We start from the raw sequence: 27,755 nt of genomic DNA on the forward strand, positions 1-27,755 counted from the left end.
TATGGCAATAATGCTTACGATGGTACGATCCAATATTTTGCCTGACAGAAGGGTGAGAGGATTCGATAATTTCTAAGGCACAGTTGGATCCCAGAGATGAATTGGGAACAGCTGTTCGCGAGATTCCAGTGCTAGGGAGCCATGCAACTCAAAGTCGACTGACGTCATGTGCACGAAATTTGCGCTAGGTCAGGGGTGATCCCTTGAAGGGCACATGCCAGTCATACTGCAACAGCGTCTCTTCCGGTCCGGGGTGCTTGATTTAATGCTTGATTTGCTTTAATACCAAGGATTTGTTAAATTATCCCTGCTGGTAAATATTCCCACATTTCAACGTGGCTTGCGTAGGAAGGGAGATTATGCTGATTAGAGAGCATTATCATTATTATTATGATAGATAATCTGCAGTATGAATGGAGGATTAAAGGTGATCCCCGAAAATCACTGTTTGTTGCTGATGACTTCTAAAGCACTTCTTCAAAATATCAGCAGCGCCGCCTTCAGGGGAGCCAAGGCACACCTCCTGAAAGCTACATCAAGCCTCTCTCATGAGTATGAACGCCTAAGAGCAACTTTACCAATAAACCTAATGCTGCATTGGATTTCGGTGTTTTCCTATCTTTGCCATTCCTATGATCGTTATTTTCACTTCGCCTTATCATTTCTCATTATAAGGCTCTCCCATTCATTCGAGCGCTCATTAAACCAGAGAGAATATGAATTTTATTTGCAGAAATAGTTATTTTCCCATCTAACTCCTCTCTTTGAGGTCCCTCTCTCTTCCTCCCCGTTTCTTTCGCGTTGCATGCCTTTTCCCCCGCCCTGCAGCGTAGGACTGAGGTGAGAGTTTTGCGACACCTCTACCGAACATTCTCCCTATCAACGCCGCCTCCAACATCCAATTACCTCTCCACGTCACCCACACACACTTTGCAACCTCCTCGATGACTTCCTCGTCTCCACACCATGGCTCACACATTTTCACCTGCCTTCCCTCCCGTCCATCCTTATCCTTACTCTTTATCTCAAAAGCTTCCGAACGGCCTTATTCTTCCCTCAAGGTCCACGATCTGAAGTCATCCAATGCTAAGATCCATATGAAATCTTCGCCACTCTTCTCTATACCTTCTATACTTAAGAAACCTCTATTCACCAGCCCTTACTCTTCGTCAATCCTTACTTCCCTAAAGCAACTTTCTCATTCAACAGTTCTTACCACTGCGTCTATTTTTATCGAAAATACTGTCCAAACGAGGTAGGTACTCTAACTGCTCTAATCTATGTCCTCATATTTGATGCTGAACTTACGAGTAGTCTTCCACTTATTCGGGAATTTCATTAATCTCATATTAGCAAGATTCGACTCCATTCGATACCTCCCACGTTCTTCCACTTGCCCAAAATACTGGACTCGGCTGGTTGGTTAACTGAAGCTGGATCATCTGAAAATCCGAACCGAAATAACATCTTCGTTCATTCAAAACCCTCCTATTCTTCCTGAGCATTTCCTGTCGGCAAGAGGCTACAAATCAGCATTGCTCCACACAATAACGCACGCACCCATCCTGACTCTTCGACCGCTACTCATACTCGTGCTTTCGCAATGGTTCAAACGCCCTTCCTTTCATTACACTAATTTATTCCTCGTAATTTCCATTCGCGATTTTCGCTTAACCCTGCCATTATCTCCTTCGTTTCCCGTAGCGGTTTTTCAATCTCGCAATCTGATATATTTGGAGCCATAGCTATTCTCGTCCACATCACATTCCCCATCTATATCTACGTTTGATACCCTCAAATGTTCGTCATTAGGTTCTAACACGCAGTACCCAACTTCCCTGCGTATCTTTGTGCTTAGTAATAAATTTCTTGACTTATCTGTTATATTTGGTATCATATTTCCTTTTTACCTCCTCATGATTTTTTCCAGCTTCTTGGGTCGACTTTTTCTTCCTTCTCGCTTACATTTATCCATACCATCACATTGCTCTTTCCGTATATATATCTTTCGTCTAATTGGGTTTATGACTGGGTTCCTCATATAATTCTCCGTGCATTTTCTCGCCAAATCCGTATTCGCATCATTTCCCAGACTGCCTCTCTTCCCTAAACTGCCTTTCTCTTCCAACGTTTTGATTTCTCATTCCAATCAGAATTTCTACCACCCATTCAGAGACTCCTTTCTAACCTTGATTTTTAGTCTGCATCTTTAAGGCACATTGAAAAAAATAAAGTATGACCGATCCGAACCTGCAAAAATTCGCGGATTGCGGTGAATATAATGACGCCACCTCTAATTCTATCCGAAAGCGATATACTTTAACGAGCACCTCCCTGCCGTTTCATTTTATCTGACTTCCCTTTCACCAGAATCGTCCTAGCTAATACCCTACGCCCCTCCTCTAACAGTTATGGTTGTTCCCAATTTGAGTATTATATGTATTTCGTCTCAACTATGCAAGGATTTCGAGTAATGGGTGACTGCGGAGGACTCCTCTCCCGATGTAAGACACGTCACACTGTGATTGAGTCCCGTAGTACTGGATGGTACATAGTCCTGCAGTACATGACAGTCCTGTAGGCTGTAGGTACTGGACACCCAATGACTCCGTCAATGTATGTTCAGTATCTGTTTATAAGAAGATAATGATGGCGGCTGTCCTTACTTTGGCCTTATTCAATTGTTATTAACGTAATGGAATTTTTTTTAGACCGCCCATCAAATGCATTCTTTCGTATTCCGATGCCTATGCAGTCGTCACCTTACTGAAGACACAGACTACGCAAACCAATATACCTCTCCAATTCGAATGACTTCGAAGCTTGGGTGACACACGACAAAAACAATATTTATTCCCCCGACACCGCAGTGCAAGGAGTCATGGGAGCGCGCAAACACGCTAAAGCTGTCTCGTCCATTGTAAAATGTCTCTTGCTGCATTATTTTAACAAGTTGTAAAAGCACAAGGACTTATAATATGTATTGAGACTATTCAAACTGGACTTTCGGTAATTCGCGCGGTAGCGAAAAGCCGTCCCACCGACCACCACCATCACAGCACGTTGGATATCGCGCCCACGACGATACTTCATCCTGATGATTATGCGTCACGCGATGTTTCTTCCCACATCTGAAGACATATCTGCTCTCTCACGGGCGATGGGTGTACTAAAACGATCGTGCCCCACGTGGCAATGCTAGAGCGAGCGATTGCCGGCCGGCATCAGAAGCGGAAAGCCTACGGAGCATTGCATTGCATTCTGTTTGGAACAGTGTATTATTAAATTGATGTAAATGAGTAAGTTTTAGTGAATTTAATAGCAAATAGGTTTTCCCCTCGTGATTCCTTAGTCTCTATTATCTCACGACTTCTACTTTCGAATTACAACAATTTCAAAAATAATTTTCGAGCAATGTTAATAAAACAGTTGGTTACCTTTTTCACATGAAAACATATAATTAACCGTTCAGCGGCTTTGTTTCTTAACATATGAGGGAATGAAAATTTAACAGGTCCCGGAATTTTTAACCGAGATCGCTGTATTCAAAGTCCAGAGTGCTAACTATTGCACCATTGGACCACCACGTACACTGAGGAAATAAGGTCTACACTTATCGCAAATAGATTTGAGCAAAGCGGTTTGTTGAAGATTGACTTAAGGTTAAACATCTCTTCCTTGGCTTCACGCATGGATTTAATTTCGAATGGGCCGACCGCTGTGTAATTTCTGTCGGTGACCAGAATTAAGGAGATAGCACTTCCTCCATGCGAGCCATACTCCTTAAAGATCATAAACAGCACAGTGTTCTCCAGGTTGCGCGTGTGACCAATAAGTACAGCGTTCCTTTCCTTCTTCCATTGCAGATTTCTCGAAAGGTTGGCCGAGTCCTCTTTTCCTCTGACCCAGAAGAAAATGTGTGGGCAATATTTTACGGATCTCTGCATTAGTAGAAAATCTTGCAAAAATATGCAATCTACGCCACCAAAATAGAATTATTTTTGTTTCGTAGACACGAGAATCGTCAACACCATTCAGGAAATGGAGCTAGTCGTCGTACTTTCTGCTGCCCGAGCAGAGTTTTTAGAGATTTCAAAGACTAAATATTTTTTTGAAAAAAAATAAGATGCATAACTTCAAATGTTCACCTAATTATTTTCATATCTTGAAAATTCATGTAGGGGTTCAGGCATCGTATAAAACAAGCATTAATGCGGGCACGCAATGAGAACAGGACGGTTCGGCATTTTCCAACAGTTAACAGATTGTGAGCAGTTACTATCAATTAAAAGAAAGACGGAAAAGAAGAGCAAATGAGAAGACTCTGGATGGGACATACGTGGTTAGTAACATGATAAACTTTAAAACGTTAAGTTAATTTATTGAGTACTCATTATTTATCAACTCGTTTTTGGTTAATTTATTTTTCTTTATTTTTCTCAACTTCGTGGATATATTTTTTGGAAAAAACACAACGTCAAGCTTGGCGCGTTGAAAAATAATTCCTCAGACAAAATAGGGTCCTCTAGAGAATAATTATACGTGGACACCAATTCGAATCAAAAGGAGCGAAAGCGAGCGTATTTCAACAAGGCACTTCACCTATTTTAAGGAACTGCTGCTGCTTATCACCCATTAAAATGATTATTTGAGGAGTTGGAATTCTATATCGACATTAGTTAAGGTACCCATTTCAGGAGATATTTTTAGTTTCAGCATAATGTCCTGATTATTCGACATTTTTGTGCAGTAATTAGGTTTAGACTCCTCATTACGGAATAAAACAAACTTTGCAATATTCCGCACACTTTATTGACCCGAAAAGGGTTTCAAGTTCCAAGCGCCATTAACAAGGGTTAAAAACATGCACCAAAACATCGGAGGCAGCCCTTACCCTGGCGTATGAGAGTGAATGGAGAGGAAGAAGGGAGGGGGGTGATGAAGAGAGCGATGAGCGGTGGTGTTGTCACGACCCAAGCAGGTACACTGGACTCCCAACACGCCGTACTCTTCATCAACTACATCACCCGCCCTGCCCTTCCCTAGGCTTCAAAGCATGTTTGTGCCCCTTGTAATGATCCTTGGTCATTGAAACGGCAGTTGGGTTGGGTGGGTGGTCACTTAAGTTTGAGGAAGATTACTAAGTCCGATACATTTCACAATGTAATTATTACGCGTAATCAAGCCAGAAGGCTTCATACCCTATTACACAATAATCATGCGAAATTTTAAAATGGAGGCGACACCACACATGACGTAATGCTGACGGTCTGATGAGGTTGTGATCCGCCAGCACCCTTTGACCACCCGCCCCTCCTGTGCTCGGGGTGAAGATTAATTAGTCATCGGTGAAGGAGAAGGAGAGCGTGAAAAAGAGCGCAGTGAATACGCTGGATCACCAAAATCGGCTGGTTAAAATGGTCCCTTGCATTCGCTCCCTCCCTTTAGGAATACTTATGGCGTCAATAAATTTGAATACTAGTATTACTCATATAAACACAGTAATCAACACGAAGGTCGGTTTGTTATGTAATGGTAGAGTTCACCCAGTACCAAGCCCTATACGGCGTGCGAAATTCACACATCGGGTAGGGGGGCCAGTTCCTTTCCCTTAGCCGGTTATGGCGTCCCAGGAAGATCTGATACCCGAAAAATCACATAGGTTGGATGGAGCTGCAGGTGCCCAGAGTGCCTTGCCCGGGAATGGAACCCGGGTCCTTCCGTTCAGCAGTCACACGCTCTACCCCCTAGACTGCCGTGACCCACATTTCTTATACGCCCTGAAATATTTCCCATTACCTGCTGTGCCCAGAACATAAAATTATCGACTGCTGGGATGTCCCTCAATTATTACCATCAGTTTACAATTTTATCTGATTTCCTTCTCGGCAAATAATAAATAACTTAGTTCGCATATGAAAATGTGCCCCTTAAAGGCTTTCTAAATATTTAAATGAGTTCCCTGGCAGTTTTGCACGCTTTCACCAATGAGAGACACGACGTCGGGAGCATTGTGCCAATCAATACTCCTGAATAATCATTGGATGCAAGAAATTTTGGTGGAATCGTATCCTAATGTCCAAGTATCTTTGAGACTGGATGATAAAGGGTGGGGCGAGGCATGCGAGCGTCTGTCAGGATAGCCGTTGTAACACAGGAGCAGAAACCCTCTCCTGACAACGGAAGAGCAATCAAATCATCTTTATTCCCAGAGTTAAAGTATTGCATAACCTCTAATGGTAAGGCCTAACTAATAGAATCGGGATTGACAAATATATCCGCCAGTATTGCAGTGAATTACAGATTGAGTACTGATTTTGAACATTAAAGGAGAGGTTGAAGGCAATTAGTATACTAACTTGACCTCCCATGAACCATCGACGTATTGCCAGTTGAAAAACTATGAAACATAGAGGGATATAACATGATCTCTATTTACTGAAGGGTTCACATGCATGAAGATTGTCCGTCATTTTAAGAGCAATAAAACGCAGTTAGTTTACGATTCCGACTCTCACTTCTTTTGAAATAGCCATAGGTCGCTACAATATAATTCACGCAAATACTTGGCTTCACAGTTTACTGTTCGACGCGTCGGCCTGGAGGCTGGCCTGCTAACGTAGAGGTTGGTGAAAATCGAATCTTTTGGGGGCCCATACTATTCCTCACGGTTTACTTCGGATCCGCCTCCGACAACATAAGTATACATGTAGGCATTAGAGTGTTAGATATAATGTGTTAGGACAATGATGAGGACAGGGAAATTGGAGAATGTTAAGCGAGAGATGGGCAGGGGAAATATAGATATTTTAGGTCAATGCGAGGTGAGATGGAAATATAGCGGGGATTACTGGAGTGATAAGTATAGAATAATATACAGCGGTGGGGACGAGAGCCAACGAGGGGTTGCCATAGTATTAATGAAGAGGTAGGAAGAAGCGTACTCAACATACAGCAGGTAATGGATAGATTATTACCAATAGAGATAAAAGCAGAACCGACGAACTTAGTTATTATTAAGGTATACATGCCACCGAGCAACCATAGGGAAGAAGAGGTGGATAGGATATACGATCAGTTAGAGGACATGATGGCATGTGTTCCTGCAGGGAAACATTTGATAGTGATGGGGGATTGAAATGCGACGGTAGGCGAAGGAAGAGATGTTGACGAGGTCGGGGACTACGGTTTAGGCACGAGGAATAACCGCGGGGAGAAAGCAGTTGAGTTCTGCAGGAGACAGGGGTTAGTCGTCACCAACACTTGGTTTAGACACCACAAAAGATGCAGGTGTACATGGAAAATGCCAGGTGACTCAGAAAGGTATCAGCTAGATTATATCCTGGTTAGACACAGGTTTAGGAACAGTGTGATAAATTCGCACAGCTTCCCGGGAGCGGATGCGGACTCAGACCACAATTTAGTTGTTATGAAATGTAGCGTACGTTTCAAAAAGATAAGGCAGGGGCGGCGAGTTAGAAAATGGAATGTAGAAGCATTAAATGGGTTGAAAAGGAAGGAATACAAACAGGCGGTAGAGAAAATAATGGAGGATAGTAAAGAACGAAGTACTATCGAAGAAAAATGGGAAATGATCAAGAAAGGGTTGTCTAAAGCCGCAAAAGACACTATTGGAACCGTTAACGCTAAAATGACTAGGAAACCATGGATCACGGATGAGATGATTACAAAGATGGATGAGCGGCGAAAATGGAAGAATATAAATACAGAATTAGGCAAAATGAAGTACAAAGAATTGAACAATAATTTTAGGCGGGCAACAAATAAAGCAAAAGAAGCCTGGTGGAAGACACAGTGCGAGGATATGGAGAGTCTCCAGATGAAGGGTGAAATCGGTGCGCTGTACAGCAAAGTTAAATCGTTATCCGGAAGTAAGAAAGGGAGCTATGCTAACAGTTAGAGATAAGACGGGTAAGGTAATAGTTGACGCAGGAAAGATCCAAGAGAGATGGAAGGAGTATATAGAAGAACTGTATAGTAAAGAACTCAGACCAACAAAGTTAGACATTGAAAAAGAAAATGACGTAGAGGAAGACAGCTTAGGTCCAGGCATACTAGACAATGAGATAGAAAGGGCATTAAGGGAGATGAAACTAAATAAGGCCGTGGGGGTGGATAACATTTCCGCGGAACTTTTAAAATGCAAATGTGGGAGTAAGAGGCTATATGGGCTGATCCGTAGTATTTATGAGGAGGGAATCTGGCCGGAAGACTTTGTGAGATCAGTTTTAATTCCTATTCCGAAAAAGGTAAAGGCCACGTCATGTGAGGACTACAGAATAATTAGTTTGATATCCCACGCAGCTAAAGTTGTTCTCAGGATCATAAACAAAAGGATAGAGGGTAGGGCAAATGATTACTTAGGGGATGATCAGTTTGGGTTTAGGAAAGGGAGAGCCATTGCAGTAATGAGATTATTAATCGAGAGGAATATAGAACACAACCAGGAGGTATCTGCCTGTTTCGTAGATTTCGAAAAAGCGTTTGATAGAGTGAATTGGGAAAAATTAATGAGTATATTGCAGAAAATAGGAATAGATTGGAGGGAAAGGACGCTAATCCGCAACCTGTACTTGTCTCAGACTGCTCAGGTGCGGGTGGGAAACGGGGAGTCCGGATGGGCAGTGTTAGGAAGGAGTGTAAGGCAGGGTTGCCCATTATCACCGTTGCTGTTCAACCTGTATGCAGAGGAAATGATCAAAGAGGCATGGGAAGAACTCGAGGTAGGAATGAAAGTGGGCGGGGAATTCGTAAAATCAGTTAAGTTCGCTGATGACCAAGCTTTAGTTTGTCAGTCAGCCAAGGGGCTGCAAGCATTGCTGAGTGAATTGGAAATTCAGTGCGACAGGTATGGGATGAGAATCAATATTAATAAAACAAAGGTAATGCGATTTTCTAGAAAGAAAAAGCCCAAGCTTAACATTAAAATAGGAGGGCAAAAACTAGAGCAGGTAGAACAGTTTACGTATCTCGGAAGTGTTTTGGACCAACACGGTCTAAGTAGTAGGGACGTAAGGAGAAGAATTGCGCTAGGCAAAGAGGCTTTCACAAGGAGGAGGGAGTTGATGAAAGGGACTTTGAGTAAGGATGTTAAGAAAAGACTCGTAAAAACTTTGATATGGAGCGTAGCTATGTACGGTGCGGAAACGTGGTCATTGAAGCAGGAGGATAGACGTAGATTGGAGGCTTTTGAAATGTGGGTGTGGAGAAGAATGGAGAAGGTGAAATGGACAGAGAAGAACACGAATGAGGAAGTACTTCGTATGGTGGGCGAAGAAAGGGGTTTGTTGGGAGCAATCCTATGGAGGCAGGAAAAGTGGATGAAGGGGCTGTTGACCGGCAGTGAGATGTTGAAGACTGTGATAGAGGGTAGATTGTTGGGCAAAAGAGGAAAGGGAAGGAACAGGATAGGGATGTTGGACGGGATGAAGGGAGGAAGAAGGTACTCAGAGATGAAGAGGGACCTGATATAGAGTAGGATGATGGATTTTGTGTTTTTTTAGGAGTGGTAAAATATTTGTTTGGGAGTTGTGTCCATCCAAAAACCTACCTTAACCGGTAGATTACCTTAAAAAAATGAGCCCAGGAGCACTATTTTCCAAAATCGAACGTCTACTTGGTACCACAAAATAGTCTTCAATATTTCGTGAACTCCACTGCTCGTGTCATTTAGGAAACCTCTGAAATGTATGTTACGTAAATTACAGCCAACTCGATTAAGATTGATTACTCATTGTCTCCAGTGTAACTTATGCGTATGGGGGGATACGCATAAGTTACACTGGGCATCAAAGAGCTAATTCCTATTCTTGGGCTGTAAGAGATAGAGTTGACTGCGGGGTACACGTCATTTAAAAGTGGGAAAAAGGGACACATTTTTGCAAGGAGTAAAGCTTAGTAGAAACATTTATTTACACACCCACACACATATATGTACTTTTTATACTTATACATTTTCTACTGAACGGAAATTTCTGGAAAGTCATCAAAATCACTCCCGAACGTCCACTGGACGCTCTAAGGTCAGAGAACGGAAACAATTATATTCAACCCGAATATCGGCACACATACCGTCTCATTACTATTGCCAATTTTCCCGTCACTGAAATTAATTGACATGAAATTACAAATGTTCTCACTGTTTTGTTTACTCTCCCAACGTTATTTCTTCACTAAGCTCACATCAAATGTTCTTTGATACACAACACACGAAATTATTAATTCCTATACATATTTTCTCATTTTTACACGCAAAAAACAGCTGTGAATTTCTGCGGAGATGAATGACTAAATGAAATTAAATAAATTAAATTTTAGCTAAGAATGGATCGATTTATCAGAGTTTGAGATCCTACGCTTTATTCTCAGGATTACCGCCATCAGAACCCTCTACAAGAACGCCAACGCCATCTCTAGACATTGATATGAACTGAGTGAAGCCGCCATTTCATTGCCGATGAGTTCAAAAGCGCTTATAGATAACAAACATTTTAAGCTAGATACAAGCTGTGTTATGTAGTCACTGCTCGCTCATTATCTTTATTTGCGGTGCAAATGAAATAAGTACAGATGGAAAACGGGAGAAATTCCAACACTCTAATCATATGCGTACGTCGGTAAATTTCAGGTTCTAAATATGACTATGATAAACGACAAATGGGAGTAGAACACACTTTTATGGATGGAATAACTAATGAATACTAATAATTTATAGGATACAAGCAAACTAAGCAAGGAATTAAATAAATCGTATAGATGATTGCATACTTCAATGGCTCTTCGCTGGGCCAGATACACTGATAATGATTACTTTTCACATGCTTCATTAAACCCTTGACAATGTTTCCTAGATTTTGGAAAAAGATTTCTATGAAGAAGTCTATTGGTCGGCAATTAACTCGTATACATTTTTTTAAATTTTTAAACATAAAAAGCAAAATTTATCATACTTATAGCGTCGGAAATCTACTGGTCAGGGTAGGTTTTGGATAGAAACAACTACCAAATAAATATTTTGTGACTCCTAACAAAATAAAATCCAGCACCTTATTCTACCACAAGTCCCTCTTTATCTCTGAGTACTTCCGTCCTCCCTTCATCCCGTCCAAATACCTATCCTATTCCTGCCCTTTCCTCGTTTGCCTAACATTCTCCCCTCTATCAAAGTCTAGGATTCTCAGGATATCTCCCGACAAACTCCTCCCCTCGCCATTTCTTACCTAGAAATTCCTCGTTTGTTTTCCTTTCGCTCCATTTCAAATTCCATTTCACCATTCTTCTCCACACCCGCATTTCAAAAGCCTCCAGTCTACGTCCCTCCTCCTGCTTCAATTACCACGTTTCCGCGCCGTACATAGCTACGCTCCATATCAAAGTTTTTACGAGTCTTTTCTTAACATCCTTACTCAAAGTCCCTGTCATCAACTCCCTCCTTGTGAAAGCCTCTTTGCCTAGCGCAATTCTTCTCCTTACGTCTCTACTACTTTGACCGTGTTGGTCCAAAACACTTCCGAGATACGTAAACTGTTCTACCTGCTCTAGTTTTTTCCCTCCTATTTTAATGTTTAGCTTAGCCTTTCTCTTTCTGGAAAATCGCATAACCTTTGCTTTATTGATATTGATTCTCATTCCATATCTACTGGACTGAATATTCAATTCACTCATCGATCCTTTCAACCCCTTGGCTGATTTACAAACTAGAGCATGGTCATCAGCAAACCTAACTGATTTTACGAATTCCCCGCCGACTTTCATTCCCACCTCCAGTTCTTCCCATGCCTCCTTAATCATTTCTTCCACATACAGGTTGATCAGCAGTGATAATAGGCAACCCTGCCTAATAACTTTTCCTATTACTGCCAATCCGTCTCCCACTCGCACCTGAGTAGTCTGAGACATTTACAGGTAGCGGATTAGCCTCTTGTCCCTCCAATCTACAGGTATTCCTATTTTTTTCAATATACTCATTAGTTTTCCCAATTCACTCCATCAAACACCTGTTCGAAATCTACGAATTACCTCCTGGTTGTGTTCTATATTCCTCTCGATTAATAATCTCATTACTGCAATGACATTACGCGTACCTCTCCCCTCCCTAAACCCAAACTGATCATCCCGTAAGTAATCATTTACCCTACTCTCTATCCTTTTGTTGATTACCTTGAGACCAACTTTAGCTGCGTGGGAAATCAAACTTATTGTTCTGTAGTCCTCACATGATGTAGCCTTTACCTTTATCAGACTAGGAACTAGCACTTATCTCACAGAGTCTTCCGGCAAGATTCCTTCCTCACAAATTAGTCCATATAGTTCCTTCCTCCTACATTTGCCTAAACATTTCAACAGTTCCGCAGGAATGTTTTCTACTCCCACGGTCTTATTTGATTGCATCTCCCTCTATGCCCTTTCTATCTCATTGTCTAGTATGCCTGGACCTAAATTATCTTAATCTACGTCAAATTCTGTTTCTATGCCTATTGGCATTATTCAAAATAAAAATAATCTTTCTATCCTTGTACTAATTTGCAGAAGCCTCAAAAAACAGCGGATCTCGAGGACATATTCCAAAGTTATTCCGCCGATATAGTATTAGACAAGGAGAGTTGGCTGTGCTATGATATAAACGACCAAGAAATTTTACGAATAGATGCCACAGTTTACCGACACGGTAGAAGTACAAGACCCGGAGGAGTTTTCGTGGCCGTGAAAAGTAATTAAGCATAAGTAAAAGTTTAAAGCAGGTCATTGGTGCTTGAAAATAATTTAATAGAAAGTGTTTGGTGTACCTTACTGCGATCTAATCAACCCAACATTAACTGATGTTTTTTCTATAGACCTCCAGGCCTAGAATTTTTAACATTTCGTACCCTAAATGAACAAATTTACAATTTTACACGTAAAAATAATAACGGCATCAACATAATTGGTGGCGACTTTAACCTCCCTGGTATCGATTGGGGCAGCAATAGCGTTAAATCTCAGACCCGCGACCGCGAATCTTGTTATTCCTTATTTAAATAGGTTCAATGAAACTTCTTCCATCAAGCAGTACGCATGCCCACCCGTGGAAAGAACACATTGCACCTATTTCTTACAAACACACCGGAGCGTATTATGACTGTATCAACTGACGAGGGCTTGAGTGACCATAAAGAAGTTAATATCCACTTGGACATAGAAATAAAAAAGATTGTTAAACCAAAAAGGACAATAAATAATTACCATAAAGCAGACTTTGAAACTTTTGCCAAAGAACTAAACTCTTCACTACCCGAGTTCAAAACCCGCTTAATTCATGTTAACGGTGAAGAAACTTGGACAGAATTTGTCAATATTATGCAAAAAGGCATCATAGATTCCATCCTTATAAACTACGTTAAAGCAAATCGCGACCCCAGGTGGTACAATAAAGACGTTAGAATAGCCCTTCGAAAGCCGAGAATGCTACACTCTAGGGTAAAGAGGGTAGGCGTGAACACATCATCCCCTGAGAATAAACAATTATGGGACACATATAGATCCTCTAAAATTGAAACCAAAACACGATTACGTAGCGCCATAAAAGACTTTAAACGTAAAGTACTGTGCGAGTATTTGGACACTGACCCCAAAGGTTTCTGGTCAAATGTTAGGGAAGTAAATGGGATTACTCCCATGGCTTGCAAACCGTGGCTTGCTTAAGGGATTATAACAATATCATTCATACTGACAGTGAGGGAAAAGCTAACGTTCCAGAGACATTCTTCAGAAGCGTTTTCACGAAAGACGTTACCACCGCGTATCTCCAAGAAACAATACATACTGAAGCAATGGCAACAATAACAGTACACGAACAAGGAATTCTCAAATTGCTCAATGATATTAAACCCAACAAATCCCCGGGTCCAAAAACAAGTGGCTCCAAAGTAATGTTATCCACCCCCACGGCCTTATTTAGTTGAATCTCCCTTATTGCCCTTTCTATCTCATCTTCGAGTGTGCCTGGACTTAAGCTATCTTCCTCTACGTCATGTTCCTTTTCTACGTCTAACTTTGTTGGCCGAAGTTCTTTACAATACAGTTCTATATACTCCTTCCGTCTATATTGCATCTTTCCTGTGTCAACTATTACCTTACCCACCTTATCTCTAACTGTTAATAATAATCTCCCTTTCTTACTTCCCGATAAAGATTTTTCTTTGCTGCACAGCGCACCGATTTCACCCTTCCTCTGCAGACTTTCCTTATCCTCGTTCTGCGTCTTCCACCATGCTTCTTTTGCTTTATTTGTTGCCCGCCTCAATTTATTGTTTAATTCTTTGTACTTCATTTTGCCTAACTGTGTATTTACATTCTTCCATTTTCTCCGCTCATCCGTCTTTGTAATCATCTCATCCGTGATCCATGGTTTCCTAGTCCTTTTAGCGTTAACGGTTCCAATAGTGTCTTTTGCAGCTTTAGACAACCCTTTCTTGATACTTTCTCATTTTTCTTCGATAGTACTTCGCTCTTTACTATCCTCCATGATTTCCTCTACCGCCTTTTTGTACTCCTTCCTTTTTATACCATTTATTGCTTCTACATTCCATTTTCTAACCCGCCATCCCTGCCTTATCTTTTTGAAACGGGCGCTACATTTCATAACAACTAAGTTGCGGTCAGAGTCTGCATCCGCTCCCGGGAAGCCGTGCGAATTTATCATACTGTTCCTAAACCTGTGTCTAACCAGAATATAATCTAGCTGATACCTTTCTGAGTCACTTGGCATTTTCCATGAACACCTGCGTCTTCGGTGGTGTATAAACCAAGTGTTGGTGATTACTAAGCCCTGTCTCCTACAGAACTCAACTGGTTTCTCACCGCGGTCATTCCTCGCGCCTAAACCGCAGTCCTCCACCTCATAACCATCGCTTCCTTCGCCTACCGTCGCATTCCAATCCCCCATCACTATCAAATATTTTCCCGCAGCAATGCGCGGGAAAAGCGCGATTATGTCTCTAACTAATCGTATATCCTATCGACCTCTTCCTCAGTAGGCTCGGTGACATGTATACCTGAATAATGACCAAGTTCGTTGGTTCTGCTTTTATCTCTATTGGTAATAATCTATCCATTACCTGCTGTATGTTGAGTACGCTTCTTCCTACCTCTTCATTAATACTATGGCAACCCCTCGTTGGCTCTCGTTCCCGCCGCTGTATATTATTCTATACTGATCACTCCAGTAATCCCCGCTATCCTTCTATCTCACCTCGCATAGACCTAAAATATCTATATTTCCCCTTTCCATCTCTGGCTTAATATTCTCCATTTTCCCTGTCCTTATCATTGTTCTAACATTCCACGTTCCTATTCTAACTAAAGTGGTCTTCTTCCCCTGCGTCTTCTGTCCCCCTGCTGCCGATTTTCCCTTACAAGTGTTTCGTGGGATGACGACCGCGGAAGCCTTGCCTCCCCCGCTGCCGGGCACGACACACGGCCGATTGGGCCGAGCCCCGTAGTTACCAGGACTCAAAATCTTCGCTTTGTTCATCATTTAAATCTTGGGAATGATAATTGAGGTGGTTTCCCGTTGCCTTCCTCAGTAGTGTTTTTAACGTGGTACCATCACTTACTGGCTTCCCCTCTGGGGTCAGACGCCATTGCAGCTGCCTCACTGAGGGACAGACGCTGCGTGGACTACCTTTCGTCTGGCTCCTAACCTTCGACCTATCTGGCATGGGTGACCCTATCAAGAGCAATCATTATTTCTCCCGCCAGCACAGCTCTAGGGGTCATCGGAACGCACAAGCCCTTCCATCACATCAAGGTTGTAGTCCGGGGAGGGATCATGTATATAAAATTCGGGAAATAGATGCCGGAACTATCAGAGTCAAGGACTCCTTCTTCCCACGGACAATACGGGATAGCCACTCTAGGGTTGTTCATTGCAAAAATTCCACTTGCCACCCACATCAGCGTGCTTAGAGCTCTCTATAGCATTGTTTGCTCTGCCTTATATCTTTTTAAGATGTCCCTCATTTCTCTCCGTGGGGGGACCCTCCCGCTACCTGCAGCGTTGGGTCACATTCCCCACCTGTGTCCTTGGGGAAGAGACCCTTTTATGCTGCATGCCCCTGTGGTAGTGGAATTAAACTTTCCTACATTTCTAATTGCACGTTATTGAAGAAATTTCTTACTGCATCCTAAGCTGCCATTGTTTGTTAGATGATAGTATATGTATTTGCATGCGTGTCGAATGAAAGGATGTTTGCATGAATGTATATGCCACTGTGGGTATAGCTTTGAATGTATGTGTTTCTTTTGTATATGGTTGTGTTCCTTTTTACGGGTGGTGACCTAACACCCGCCGCCACACGCCCTCGCGGCAGCTTGCGGGGTATTATGTACGAGGGCGGTTCAATAAGTACCCGTGTTTGACAACGAAGGGCGTTCCTGAGGGAAGTTTATGTTATCATCGTGTGCTGCAATCTATCAAACGACGGCGAAACAAATTTCAGACTGATTTAAAGGTTAGTTTGGATTTGGCAGCCATTCGAGTTAGACGTGTTTCGTGATTTACGCTAATATGGAAAAAGAGCAATATCGTTCGGTAATTCGCTTTTTGTTGTTGGATGGGAAGAAATGCGAGGAGATAAAAGCAAAGTTGGATGCTGTTAATGGGGACACTTCGCCATCCATGACCATAGTTAGATATTGGTTCAAGAAATTTAAATGTGGGCGAACATCTGTTTTTGATGAGGAGCGACCAGGACGCCCGGCAGACGTGGTTACCGAGGGAATCATTCAAAAACTCCACGCCATGATTCTCGCTGATCGACGAACGAAAGTGCGCGAAGTAGCAGAGACCGTGGGTGTGTCGACCGGAACGGCAATTAATATTTTACATGAAAAGTTGGCGATGAAAAAATTGTCGGCCCGATGGGTGCCGCGATTGCTCACGGTGGGCAACAAGCTGATCCGGCTGTCAACTTCATGAACTGCATGGACTCCGTTATGAATTGCTGCCGCACCCCCCGTATTCACCCGATCTGGCTCCCTGCAACTTTTTCTTATTCCCTAACATGAAGAAATGGCTCGCGGGAAAAATTTAGCTCAAACGAGGAAGTTATTGCCGAGACAGAGGCGTATTTTGGAGAGTTCGACAAATCCAATTTTTTGTAGGTGTTAAAAAATGGCCGGAACGTTGGGAGAAGTGTATCTTTCTAAAAGGGGACTTAGTAGAAAAATAGTAAAATATTTATGAAAAAATGGTTTCTTCATTTCTAACACGGGTACTTATTGAACCGCCCTCGTAGATGTAGATTAACTAAGGGTTGGTGTCGACTAACCCCCGTCTCCTACAGAGCTCAATTGCTTTCTCCCCAGGGTCATTTCTAGTGCCTAAACCGTAGTCCCCTACTTCTTTACCGTCGCATTCCAATCCCCCACCCCTATCAAATGTTTTCCTGCTGCAACACACTCGATTATGTGCTCTGATCATATAGCCTATCGACCTCTTCCTCCTTATGGCTGCTCAGTGGCATGTATACCTGAATAATGACCAAGTTCGTCGGTTCTGCTTTTGTTTCAACTAGTAATATTCTATCCGTTTCCTGTTCTATGTTGACTACGCTTCTACCTACATCTTCATTTAATACTATGGCAACCCCTCGTTGGCTCTCGTCCCCGCCGCTGTATATTATTCTATACTGATCACTCCAGTAATCCCCGCTATCCTTCCATCTCACCTCGCATAAACCTAAAATATCTGGAGTTGCTCTTTCAATGTCATTTATCATATAATCATACAATATTATTTTCATTATTAATATTAACACTTCAATTTTTTTTTAAATCTGTAACTTAATAAACATTCTTCGTTAATTTGAATCATTCTTGGCTGTCTGTAACTTCTACAGTGAGCACCGCCATCAAACGCACAGCTTCAATAAACAGCTATGAAAGAACTGCAGGTAGCTCTCCCAATCATACGAGTTCGATTTATTCGAATGGTTTAATGATTTACAAATTTTCACGCAAGGAACGGGAAGAATTCTATCTCATAAGTTCAACAGGTTATACCATCCATTTTAGAACGGCCACTGGCCACATTTCTAATATAGTATTTCCTTCTCATATACTTGAGAGTCGAATAACATTTGCGCGAGAAAGCATTATTAACTTGGACACTGCCACAGTCAATATTATCAACTATAGCAGATGCGGAATGTTACTCATAAACACACTTGTGTTTATGAGTAGCCTATGTACTAAACTAACCAAAAATAAATACATATATTTAGCTAAAGTTTGTTCTTGATAAACCTGGAGAGATAAATAATTTTAGGGAGATTTTACCATCAAATTAAGTAGAAAATCAGTTTACCACTCATAAAATATATTTTTCAGGCTCGATGCTTAACGCATGTGTCACAAATTAAAGCACACAACGCTAAATGTATTACCTTAGACCCATCCCGATAACTTCGACTTCGCTTCGCTGCGTTTGGCTAATTCACTGAGTAGGACGGAATAATGGAACCGTAACTATGTATTTATAAAGTTTTTCTGGCGTTCAATGAGTTCATATTTTACCTTTTTTCACGTTAAACACTAAACATCAATCAATAAGAAAATAAAATCCACACATTTAAATTTCAGCAAAATCAAATAATATTAGCTGTTCTAAATATGAGACTTGAGGTAATGTCAATGACATTACCTCAAGTCAAGTGGTCCTAGGGGCGCTTATGGAGGCGGTTCGGAGCTAGGACCACACTCGTTGCTTCATGGAACCCACACCGAGACCTTTTCGCCCTCGAACCCTGAGCCCCGTTCCTCGGGATGGAGCCCAACCAAGTAGAAGGTTGGTTTCGGATGAGAACCCTTTTCCTGAAGCCCACCGTGGACTCCGGAGCGGTGCCCAACAGTTTGTTGCCGACGAAGTGGTTGCCATTCCTGCTCTCAAACCAAAGTCATCGAATTCAACCATGGCATGTCTGGAAACCAAAACGAATGCTGAAGATTGCCTTTAAATTAGTGTATCAGATTGGTGAAAAATGGTAGATTAATATTTATTGCCTTGCTAAAATAGGAATCTTGGCCACAGCTACAAATTTCCACGAACAGAAGAAGTGTTTTCTCACAAAGAGGCGGGCACACAATCCTTGTGAGGATTAAGGCTGAAACTTTAAAACTTTAACGATTTTAAAAAAGCAGAATAATTGGGAATTCGTCGTAAGACTCTAGCAGGTCCTAATAACTTGAAACTTAGTGAATAGATGCATAAAGTAATGCACGATATTAGTAACTTAAATACTCTTCGTTGAAACTTGTCGTGAAACGCTATTTCGGCTCATCCATAAAACTCCTGGAGGGCTCAAATTACTTTGTACAGTCAAATCGATCCAATGATGAGAGGAAAAGCAGAGCAGCAATGTTCACGTGGTCTAATGCAGAGAGGGAATAGTCACGAGAGTACTTTTCCAATGTCATTCGGTGTTGCGCAAGAAATGGAGTCAGTCATAGGTGTTGTGTATATGCGGGTCCTGCGTCAGCCGTTTTCCTGCCATATATGTTTTACTGCACGCCTTGCCCCGGAATAAAATCAAGATTGATATGGTAAGATTAGTGAGTAGGAAGCACCATCATGCCATTTCATATTTGGCTCGCTGTAAAAAGTTCACGCATAACTTACTTAAACAGAATGCAACGCAGCAAATTCTACAGTGACATGGAAAAAGCCAGTTTATAAGGCACAATAATGATGGTAATACTTTTTAGTGAAATAGGTAACAATAAAGCAATGCAAAAATGTTATTTTATAATGTTATTAAATTTTATTGAAATGGAATAGAGCTCAAAACCCTATTATCAATAAAAGACAGGATGAATCTATTCCCCTAAAACTATTACCTATTAACATGACATCCTCTAAATAACTCAAGGGGGGACAATGCTTCCTTGAAGAGATTCATTCAGAATTGAAAAAGTTACGAGTCATATTAAACACTGCATGGAAATAATTGGGGACGCAAAATTTGTATATCCTATGACTTAACCGTAGGAATAACTGTTCTATGATACGTGGCAGGAGAGGAGGATGTTTAGTATCGAAGTGTTTGGCTTGCACATTTTTAAGGAAGCGCTTAGCTACTAAAACCTTTTGCACAATAACCAGAGTGTTTCTTATGACATCAATTATTCCTGTGCGATAAAAATTCCTGCAAAATCTCAAAACTCCCACGGGGTCAAGAAAAAACTGGATAAGAACTAGTGAACGGATCTCAGAATCATAACACTTTTCCTCTAAAAACTACTCAAAATCAAGAGATTTGTCGAAAGGAGGCTTCGAAAAATGTAAAAGCATTTACAGAATTAATATTTCCTCAATAATTTCGACAAATCAAGAAATAATGACTCCAAACTGTAATTGACCCTCACCACCATTGCCTTTATCCTTTCCCCGTTTCCCGCCGTGGGGACCCGTCTACTCCTTCCCCCGAACTACTGAGGTGGTATTGCAAAGGACAAAATGAAACTGCAGCAGTAGTGGAAGTTACGTATGATTTATTTGATGCTGGCGAAATATTCGGGACGCTCGTAAATGCAAACGCCGTATTTTTATTCGCGTGAGAGGGAGTTGGGAATGAGAGTCAAAATGAAGCCAGCGTTGTTTTGTTATGCGAGGAAAAAGCTGATAAGGGATTGGGGAGAAAAACAGAGAGAGAGAGAGGTGGAAAAGGGCATCAAAGGTAGAGAGAGAGGTATAAGGCGAAGGACGTGGGGGGAAGGGCAGAGAAGGGACGGCGCAAACTCCGTCGTATGGCGGGTGCGAAGGAGGGAGTCAGTCCTTCGGGGTGTTATCGGCTCGGGTGGGCGACTTGAGCCTTTCATGAAAGGGTGGCGAAGCGGGAGCCTTGGCGTTCCGCCCGCCTCGCGCGGAGGGCAGGCCGACGCACGGCAGAGGGACATAACACACACACATGTGGTTGTGGCGGATCAGGAGGTCAGTGCGACTGAGCATCGATGAAGATCGGAGGGGGAACGTAGGCTTCGGGGCGGAGGACAAGGTACCTGTGAGCATTCGTGCAGATTTCTTTGCGTTTCGGACGTGTATCCGAGGAGGCCCTCATTCTTCGTCGTACGCTGCACTCAATTGATTTTATTTCAGTCGGCTATTCTATTGAGAGCTTTAGCAAAAATCTTATGATATTTGTGAGTATATATATATATATATATATATATATATATATATATATATATATATATATATATATATATATATATATATCTACATGTCCATGTTATACAGAGTTTATTACGTACTGTCTCAGCTTCTATAAATATAAACATTCTAAACTTAATGTGTGCATGTACTCATTGTAATGTCTTTCGTGCTAGTTTCAAGGTTGAAGACCTCGTAGGCTAATTCTTTTTAATACTGGGGAAATGATAAGGTGGGAGATGGCGATTCATACGATAGCCCCGCGCGCAAGTGCTTCTCAAGTTGACGTCCTGTGCACTTCGACCGCGGCCGTGATCAAGAGGCATGTCGACGAACACAGATTATCAACAATCGTGCGTGCTCAGTACGCAAATCGCATTTCTGGCTCCTTTCCAATAATGCACGCGCTGGGCGGAAATTCCGTGCGGGAAATTATTCGTGATGGACGGCGAATGAGTGGCAAATCAAAATGATGAGCATTTATTCTTTCGAAAGAAGGCAATTGCAAAGCTGGTTCGTGCGGACTCCTTTACTCTTATCCGCAGATTGTTTTACACAAAAGTCTAAAAAAAGCTCCAGATAATTGAGGTGAGGCTTTGAATGCAGGTCACCTATTACATATAGTCAATAAATGAGTAATATTGTAACGTGCATTGTACTGCGCATTTCTTGAAAAATGCCACTCTCACCTCGCCGTCAAGGCAAGGTGCTGTGCGGTTAGTGGACTTTGGAAAGCGAATACACCGGAGTGTGTTTGGGCAAATTGAGTGCACTTGCGCCAATTACGATTTTCCAATGGATGAACTTACGTCATCAATGGTACAACTTTAAAATTTAGATCAGTTCAGTGGGTAAATCATGTTTAAGATCCATCATGCTGGGTCGGAAATGTACCGTTTGTGATATAAGATGTGGTTTCAAGGTCATCATCAGCGAGAAGGCGGTGCCTGTCAATTCCAGCCAAACCCTTCGCCTTACACTTTGCCCGGTGGGGATATTCCGCAGTTCCGAATACGCCCCCATCCAAATTATACTATAAGTCTCTCTACATCCCGTCAACGAAGAACAATGTCGATGCGCCACTCATACTGCAGCGAATTGCACTATTCGCTGTACCATGATTGGCGCATGTCATGTTGCGAAGACCCTGGAAATTAGTTAAATCCCACTATCGTGATTATTCAACGATCGAAATAAATGAAAGCCTCAACCGCCGCCACAAGTATAAGTCAAAGGAAGCCAAACTCATCATTGCTTTAGTCTTGGAACTCTTTTAAGAAGATTACGAATATCCGTGAAAGGTGCCTGTTCACATACGGCTCCAAATGGACTCGCTCCGTTTGGTTAGAAGGAATCAATAAATATTTCCACGATCACTTTCCAACAAAAATTCCAATAAATAATAATGCCCATCTTTCTCAAGACCAAATGATCTCGTTCAAACAAACTGTTACCGCGATAAAGCAAACAAAACGAGGGCTGGAGCTGGAATGACATCGTTTATTAAAATACAGAATGTTGCTTTTACTATTCTCAACAATTACAACTCTGATTCACGCCCCATCTGTTGCAGAGCCACCTACTTCAATTCGTGGGACCAATGAGCCATGAAAAGTAATATTTTGATCGGAAATCGCGACTTTAATCCATTAAAATGTTAATATCCCGTTATGTTTTTAGCATGCAATCTGTCCAAAATTCAACGGCATTTTCTCAAGCAAAAGCGAACGCGGTAAACAGAGAGTTTGAAAATGTATCCCTAAATATCTTTCGACGGGACTCTCGTATTTATTTAGCCGCCCGAGTTGGCAGGTGGGTCATGCACTCGCTTGCTATCCAGAGGTCGCGGGTTCGAGTCCCGTCTCGAGCATGGGCATCGCGTCAAGTCTGGTGGTTCAGCCCCTAAGAAACCTGATGACGAGCCAAGGGCTTATCGGGATCCCAAGAGGCCCACTGGCCACCGGAGGCGCTCAAAGAGCCAACATATACTGTATCTTAAAGCATTAGCTGTTGAAATAGAATGAAACTGGGTCTTAAAGCATTGCTTCATATGAATTAACTGATCAACGTCCCCAATAGTACAAAGGGAATACCTAATTGCATGGCGCTCGGGATACCTTACAGTTACTCTAGCCTCGACAACATGCCCTCAATCATGCTCCAACGGACGGAGTCAGATCCCCGTACAAACATGATGTGGACGAGTTTAATTGGCGATTACGTGACAAAAAGGATGAACACACTACTCAAGATTGATCTTATTTAATCCCCAGCTTTCGGAACTTAGAACTGCAGCTGACGGCAGGCAGTGTAGCAGGCGACCAGTCGGCGAGGAAGGCGCGTCCGTTGACTTCAGCGCGGCGGATGCGTGCGAGGGACGGGGAGTGACGACGCCGGGGGACGCCGCCGTGGTCCGAGGCGGAATGCTCGAGGGGGGTCACGGGGGCGCGGGGATGCCACAGCCGGACGGCGGAGTCACGGTGCACCATCACCACCATCACCACCACTTCTACCTGCACGAGGGGGACGCCTCGCCCCCAGTGGGGACCCGGGGTGCGCACAGAGTGGCATCGACGTCGAACGGCGGAGGTGCGGAGGCGAGGGAGGCGGCCGTTCGATTGCCCCTCATCGTGAGTGCAACCGCCCCTGCATGGAAAATAGACCCTTAGTTTATCAGTACTGACCCCGATCCAGGAATGTGGCTTCCAGTATGGCTCGCGCGTTTGATCAGGCCTCCAATGGCGTCAGAATAAAATCAATGGCGGACTCGCGTATTATGCAATCAGTCGTGTGGGCGCGTAGACGGGATACGGCCGCGAGGAGTCGGACAAGTTGAAGGATAAAATGCGAGGGCCACCCACGCCATCAAATCAAGGTGGCGAGTATCCTCGAAATTCAGCCGCCGCCTTCCCCGCCGGACGCGCGCCTTTTTGGGCTTGAATCACCAGCGCCAGCGGCGATACCTTCCAAAATGGTCAGTGCACTAGCAGATGAGGTTGGCCCAACCGCTGCTAGTGAGCGACCGAGTCCCGCTGCTCAATTGGGAGAGATTATTATTTAACTAGCCCAGGTTTGTTTATCCTAAGGGTATCTAAATGACGCTAGGAATTTCATTATTGCATACCACCTTCCTCTTTCAGCCCTGAAAGCGTGGATTCGAGTACCAAAGGGCTTGTAATGAGTCATATGCCATTGCTGCAATCCTACCTATCAGTATATCACAAGGTTAGATTCCTGGTGTTTTTTCTTTATTTCCTGCACTTGGTGCAATGAAAAAGGGATACCAACATTTAAAATTAAGAAATATATAGAATGGGTACCTATGCAAAGCACGAATACCTGTATTGATGCCAATGGTTCAAGATAAGTGAATTAAAATTACACAGTACGAGTATGAATTTCGTACCTACATTTATCACCGTGAATGAATTTTATTTTTCTCTTTTCCTCAAATTGTATTTTTATATCAGATCAATGTTCGTACCTATATACCACATTTTCACCCTTAAATTGGCTTGCTAGAGAATCATATTCTTCAGGAGTGTTTTCAGCACTCCGAGCGAGGAGCTACGCACTCTACGCATGTATGGAGCGTGAATGTGTTTGGAAGAGCGGGCGATCGCATGGGGCGCGTTGACGCCAAACTTAAATCCTACACCGGAAGTAAGTATAATGTGGTATCTGGTTGAAAACATTAGACTATCAAGTTATTAAATAGAATGGATTGAGGCGTCACTTTGTGGAAGCGATCCATATCGGAAAACAAGTACTTAGTTATTCCACATATATATTTTATCAAACACGACCTTGGTTTAGACTTACCTAGTCATCATCCGGTTTTTATTCTCTAGCGACCTGATGATGACTTTGTTATTCGAAACCTGGGTCGTATTTGATAAAATTTATGTGGAATAACTAAGTACTTGTTTTCCGATATCAAATTATTTTAAAAACAATCATAACGCAGGAGGGAGTGTTCTTAACATAAACAATTTGCACGGCAATTGCAAACTGATGCAAGGTACTGACTCCATACTAATCCATAAAAGAGGAAATTACCCGAGGAGGGTAATTCAAGGAGCATCTTAAGTGAACATTTGTGAAAATTGAAGCAAATTTTAAATAATTACCACATTTGTTTATTCCCTAGCGACTGACTTTATCCTCATGTTACAGGATGTTTCTGGAACCAATACACAGGATAGCAATGACGTTTTTCAAGTCGAAAATTCGCAAAGACCTCTCCAGAGAACCACAAATAGAAGTACATATTCAGCGTACGGGAGCAACGCCTTTTGTGGACCAACGAACGAAATGCTTCCGCCGATCCCAAAGGTGACTTGAGTGGGCACACATTTATTTTTAATCGCCTTTATTACGTAAATACCCTATTTTAATATTTTTTAGCAATCATCATTTCCTACGAAGGCACCGCTCAAAATTATTGAGCGCAATTAATATTATTCGTCCAATTTTCAACGTACAAGGAGAGTATCACATGTGTTAGTACAAGTTTGTGTGTGTGTCCGAATACATTTATAAAAGAACACAAGCTCATCCTTATCGACTAGTGCCCTAACACCCCCCCCCACTACGCGACCTCTCCGAGACTTGCGAGGTCTCGTGTGGATGTCTATGCGTATCTACGTGCGTAGGGTTTTCAATAAGTCCTCAGCGAAAAATAGAAAAGCCACTTATTTCGGTTAGGTTATTTTTAATTTTCAAAATAATCTCCTTTTGGATGAATTTCCTTTTGAATCACTTTTCCCAGAGTTTTAACCAAAATTTTTAAGCCGTCCAATAAGTGGGATTTCGGAAGGTCCTCAGCACATGAATTGTCATACGCCGATCCATTTTTTTAAGTTTGGAAATAAAAAAGTCACCGTGGGCCAAATCTAGTGAATATGGTGGATGTTGTAATAATTACAACTTTAATTCCATAATGTTCACCATTTAGACTGGGCAGGTGTACATTTTTTTTATGGAAGAGAATGCATTTCTTTCCAAATGAGGAAGTTTTTCTTGACTTATCGCTCAACAGGTGCAATTGAGAAAAACCTTTGCGGATACCAAGAGCGCCATCTCTAGCTTTTTCTAAGGACTTATTGAATGGCCCACGCATGATCTTTATCTAAGTACCTTTAAAGTTGTCGCATTGCAATGTTGCATTATTTGCAGTATCTTCGTCTTCATGCGAGGATTCTTCCGCCATGCGCTGCATGACAATATTTCGCGTGGGGTGTAATACGTACATAATGCCCATATGGAAACATGAATCCAGACAGCCAGGCGAGAAGTGAGAATCCCCGCACGTTAAACGGGAAAGGTATCTAATAAAATTATATTTTAGAATTTGTAAGCTTTTGATAAATTTTTCAATAGCTTACAATACTTGCTAATCGTAATCCTTCTAACTCTTGCAACTCCTCAACCCAACTAACTCATGATGTCCTCATCCGCAGGCAAACTTGTTCACCTAAGGGTCAGTATTTTTATATCGATTTTCATATTATCAGCATTGGGAATACTTAAAATACGAAACTAACATAGAAACGTTTACAAAAATGTTGAAAATTGGTGCAAAATAGCGCGAGTGAATGAATGGACCGATTGCTGGATGGATTCAATCAAGAGGGCTCTCCTACCCCGTGACGACTCGCGCTATCCTTTATCAAACGCACCAAACCTTTAAATCTTATCCCTAATGATGAGGATGCTCGTTTCATGCCATGAGAGGTGATCGTCTCCTTAAATCAATAATGTTGTTATTACCTTTGTTCGATAGCAGCATAATCAAATATTGAGATCAAGAGTCTTTCGGTATAAAAATTCCCTTGCCAGGCTACTCAACCGTCTCTTTCTTAAGATCCTCTTTTTCTTACCATTCAACTCGTACAGTGCATGATGCGTGTACAAACTGCCAAAGTTGTTGCTAATAAATCATGAGTGTCCTTTTTCTGATTTACAATTGACTAAAGAAGAGAATGTCAATTAATTTATTTTCAAATTTAAATTAATGATCTCCCCCCGCCCCCTTTAGATGCAACCCCGCGGCTCTACCCTTGACTACGTTCACTTTCACTTCGTAATTTCCCAGTCGAACAATGAAATTAAACCTGGTCTATCGATTTATCTCTAATTTATCACTACATGTGTCATAAGGTCGATCGTCATTGAAACGTCCAGTTGACAAAAAGATTTGAAATATTCAGTTTATGCTTCAGTCGCGCCTCTCGGCGCCAATCGATTCGCATAACGGATGAACGCGGCCTCACCAACGGGAAGCGTTGCAACGTTAATAATACCTTGATACAGGTATTCTCTTTGGCGGGCTGCTATCACTACTAGTTGTTAGTTATTTAATCTTTGCACCCTTGAAAATAGTGTGGATGAAGTCATGAAAAAGGAAAAACGAGTATTTTTTCAAAAACGCATCTTCTGGTGAGGAAAGAGTTTATGCGTGCAGTAACTATTTTTTCAAACGAAAACTCAGTTAAGTTAGAGTCAAAAGAGATTTAAAAAATGTAACATAGATGGCATCCATCTA

The 27,755-nt window shown here is 42.1% G+C and overlaps 1 protein-coding gene across 1 annotated transcript in view; it reads left to right on the plus strand.

Annotated features, from left to right (window-relative positions):
- LOC139689939 (probable E3 ubiquitin-protein ligase HECTD2) overlaps positions 1–27,755 on the plus strand; it is an 89,294-nt gene that overhangs the window by 8,572 nt on the left and 52,967 nt on the right. Inside the window, exon 3 of the mRNA XM_071587088.1 lies at positions 23,482–23,838. Within this exon, the coding sequence (XP_071443189.1) occupies positions 23,482–23,838 (357 nt within the window). The remainder of the gene's footprint in view (positions 1–23,481; positions 23,839–27,755) is intronic.

This window comes from Hetaerina americana, unplaced genomic scaffold (genome assembly GCF_022747635.1).
Source record: "Hetaerina americana unplaced genomic scaffold, ioHetAmer1.1.p SCAF_29, whole genome shotgun sequence".
Taxonomy (NCBI): domain Eukaryota; kingdom Metazoa; phylum Arthropoda; class Insecta; order Odonata; family Calopterygidae; genus Hetaerina; species Hetaerina americana.